Source organism: Etheostoma spectabile, chromosome 4, assembly GCF_008692095.1.
Source record: "Etheostoma spectabile isolate EspeVRDwgs_2016 chromosome 4, UIUC_Espe_1.0, whole genome shotgun sequence".
Classification (NCBI taxonomy): Eukaryota; Metazoa; Chordata; class Actinopteri; order Perciformes; family Percidae; genus Etheostoma; species Etheostoma spectabile.
This window is the reverse complement of record NC_045736.1, coordinates 36,402,925-36,406,730: the sequence shown is the minus strand read 5'-3', so window position 1 is coordinate 36,406,730 and position 3,806 is coordinate 36,402,925. Positions and strand designations below refer to the sequence as shown.

The 3,806-nt window shown below is 41.9% G+C and overlaps 1 protein-coding gene across 1 annotated transcript; it reads right to left on the bottom strand.

Annotated features, from left to right (window-relative positions):
- Window positions 1-177: 177 nt before the first annotated feature.
- Window positions 178-1,828, bottom strand: wu:fb55g09 (uncharacterized). The gene has a single exon (XM_032514894.1). It carries the CDS (start codon window positions 1,372-1,374, stop codon window positions 715-717), a length of 660 nt encoding a protein of 219 aa, XP_032370785.1. The 5' UTR covers window positions 1,375-1,828; the 3' UTR covers window positions 178-714.
- Window positions 1,829-3,806: the final 1,978 nt, after the last annotated feature.

Here is a 3,806-nt window from a genome sequence, read left to right as displayed (position 1 = left end):
GGGTTAGTGTGCTGAAGGGAGGGGGAGGGGTAATAATACTTAAATCAACAAGAAATGACAGCACCCGACATTGCTTAGAGCACTTTTAAATGTGCATTATTCACATTAATACATTGACCCTGATAACTTTAGTAAAAAACTCATTCAAACTCATATATCCACAAAGACAATTTACCAATGTTACATCAATGACATATTTATTTGTGTTTATTTTTATTCTGTACAATAAAAAGCCTCTTTGTTTATGACAGTCTACTTCAGCCAATCACCTGCAGCCTAATCCAGCCAGCTCAATGCTGATTGGCCTTGTGGGCTCACTCCCACCACCCAACCCATCTCCCTTTGTGTGCAGCAGCAACAACAACAACAGAAAGGCAGCACTTAACAGCACTTGGACACATTTTACATGACAAAACATGAAAAAAATTTAAAAAAATATCCATCTTAATAATGCAATCATTTCACTCACACAGCATCTTGAAATAAGATGAACTAAGGCATACACTGCATGGGTAGCTTATGAAGAAAATTACACTTTAAAAAAATATGTTTTGAAAAGATTCCTCTGGTGGCAAATAGCATAACAGGTTAAGGCTAAATGACTTGATAGGATGGATAACTTATTTAATTCCCTGTGAACATGAAGCAGAACAAACCTGACCCCGTTCAGTCTGAGGTTTGAGTTTCACACTGCTGGGAACAAAAAGTTTGCCTTCAGGATGTCAGGATGTCACAGAACTCAACAAAGTCCCTCAGCATGAAGTTCTGGCTCTGAATCAGGTCATCTTCAGAGGGGAAATACTGCATGCTGTCCTCCTGCAGACGCAGACTGTGATCCTGCAGATGCAGACTGTCGTCGTGCAGTACCACAATCTGTCCGGGTGGCGCTGTTGAGCCGTGTGGGTTGGGACTGTCCAAGAGGGCTCCTCTCGCATTCTCCAGGACGCCCAGGTATGAGTCCATGTCTGTGAGCTCCACGTCGCTGTCGGAGCAGCTGCTGCTGTCGCTCCCCACTGAGTCGGAGCGCATATGCAGCATCTGGTACTTCTCGTGCATTAGAAACTGGTTGGTGTTCTTGGGGGCCCGCATCCCCCTCGCTCTGTTTCCTTTGACGTTAACGGGCCGGAGTGACATCACCGGCCTCTGGAAGTGTTGTGGCTGAGGGTAATGATGAGGAGGGTGACGTTGAGGGTGCTGGTGGTGGTGATTGCGCCCTTTAGACCACCCTCCCTTTCCGGTCCTCCGGCCCTGCAGGCGCCCCTTGCAGCTCTTGGACCAGCCGTGTTTCCTACGAATGGAAGGGTCCCTCTGTGGAGCCTCTTTCCCGTCCTGCTGCTGCTGACAGCTCCTTCTGCACATCATCTCTGAGAGCATTTTCTTGTCTTTCTTGCAGTCGCCTTCCTTCCTCCCTGCTGCTCTCCTTCACATCCCTGCTCGGTGGCCCACACAACGAAGAGAGGCTGGTGTCTATTTTTCTGGCTCAGGTCACAAACGACCACCTCTCTGTCAGTCTACCTTTTCACTATTCTTTCGCGTTTTTTCTTGACCTCTGGCTTTGGCTGATGCATCGCCTGCTCTTCCTCCCCTTGCAGCAACAGCTTGCCTGCTCGGCTGGCTCCCTGTCACGCCCTCCTCTGTCTCTCTAATGTCTATTCTTAATCTCTCTGAGAGTCAAATAAACTTCTTACAGCTCTGATTAGTGAACTGAAATTAGCTGTTTAAGGGGGTTTGAAGCGTACTCTAGTTGACTCAAAGCTATTATTTTCTCAGTTTAAGGCCCCTAAGTGCAGTGTACTCGGCTCTGACCAACACAGACTGTGGCTCTGCCTTCCTCTCAGAGCCTGGATAAAGAGCTGGAAGGATCCATTCACAGGTTTAACAACAGGAGGGGTGTGTGTCATTAGCAGGGTTAAATACAGTCAATTTATAACATAGTAATGTAACAGATATCTATAAAATATTTCCTTAATCTATGTCATTAACATTGTTATAATCTACATGTCGGTCTGGAGTTGCCTTATGTTGTGTTGTCGTGGTGATAAGAATTACGGTACTCCCCGCAGTAGATGGTTCCCTCCGCTTCAGTTTTAGCAGCTGAAATCGGATCCACAGCTGCTGCTGTTCCTCCGCCCCGCCCCTCTGACAACAGAAACACATACAGCACGTAGGCCTCGAGCCCAGCACAACACAACAGCCAGCAGCACTGGGCGACGAGGACAGTGGACGTTACTGTAATATTAAAAACAGTGGATAGTTATTGTGTCATGCACATACAATTACCCCACCTACAAGACTTATAAAAACACTGAAACTACGGTTACGGTGTTTAAAAGCTTCTTTGTGGTCCCTTCTCTTTGCATCTTGCGCCATCATCCGGTCAAACTTTTTTTTAAGTGGGTGCTTTGGTGTATAATCCAATTCCTGCTAAACTAATGACGTTCCTATCGGCCTGAGCTGCACTTTGTGTTTAATGCTAATAGGTAAATGTTATTAGCATGCTAACCACAGCCTGTATATTAAGTCTGTGATGCTAACTAAATGGTGACCATGGTGATAATTGTGCCTGCTAAACATCAGCATGTTAGCATTGTCATTGTGCGCATGTTAGCATGCTGACCTTAGCATTTAGCTCAAAGTACTACTGTGTCTGAGTACAGCCTACAGTTAGTCTTATTTATAATAATCCAACCAGAAGAATTAATCAAAAATAAAGGACATTTGATTAAGTAAAGTATAGCCCCTTAAACAATATATAAGCAATAAAACATGAACTTTTTCTTCAATGTCACCTAAATCACATGACAAAGAATACTCCCTAGGGAGACCATCAGACCTGATTCGGTCTGCTTCCTGAAGCTACTACAGGCACAACTGTACCATTCAGTTCAGTTGTAATAAACAGTGTGTAGGTCAATGACACAACATATGTAGTATGTAGGTTGGCAGCTGCACTAGTGACCCCAAGTGGCCGTGATGTAAATTAACAGTTTAAAGCAGAAGGATCATAGCATATGAGAAACATTTGATATAATTGAATTCTTACAACTAGTGCTGCTTAAAATGTAAAATATAAAAATAAAAAAAATGTCTGGAAAATGAATAGATGTACTGATGTGTGCCATCCTAGCCAGCAGTAAACATTCTAGGACAGCGTGAGCTAAAAAAAAAAACCGATTGCATTATGTGGTAAAAATGAAGTTTAAGATTATTGGTGAAATGTTCAGAAAACTACAATAAACATGAGAATATATAGAAGAGTTAAACACTAATTGTAAAGAAAAGAAAAGTAGACCAAGTAAATAAATCAAACAAAAATTATAACACACAGAACTGTAATTACATAAAGGTTGTGTGGCTATTACTGACATACAGTATCCTTTGATGAGGATATCGTCTTAATGTAAGAGTTCATATAGCTAGTTACACAAATATACATTAAAGCTTGGTTTTACTATTTCAAACTATTTGTCTAGAAAGAATTTGCAACAGAGTATTCTACTAACTGTGGTATTGCTTTGAATAATAGAGTATTAGTGCTTCTTCTACAGCTGCCTTGGTTCAGCTGACTCTCATGTTGGTAAAATATTAGCTTTTTTTTTCATTTTTTTAAAGAGACCTGTCTGTGTCTCGAATCTCGCAGTTATTGAAACGGATTTGTACATTTTCTTGGTCATTTGGTCAACAACACTACTCCTCACACATAGATGTATTGAGTTTGTTACTTCAGATAGACCGTTAATATGAATAAACATACAGTCTATGCTTTCAGACTGTATCGTAGACCGTTAATATGAATAAATATACAG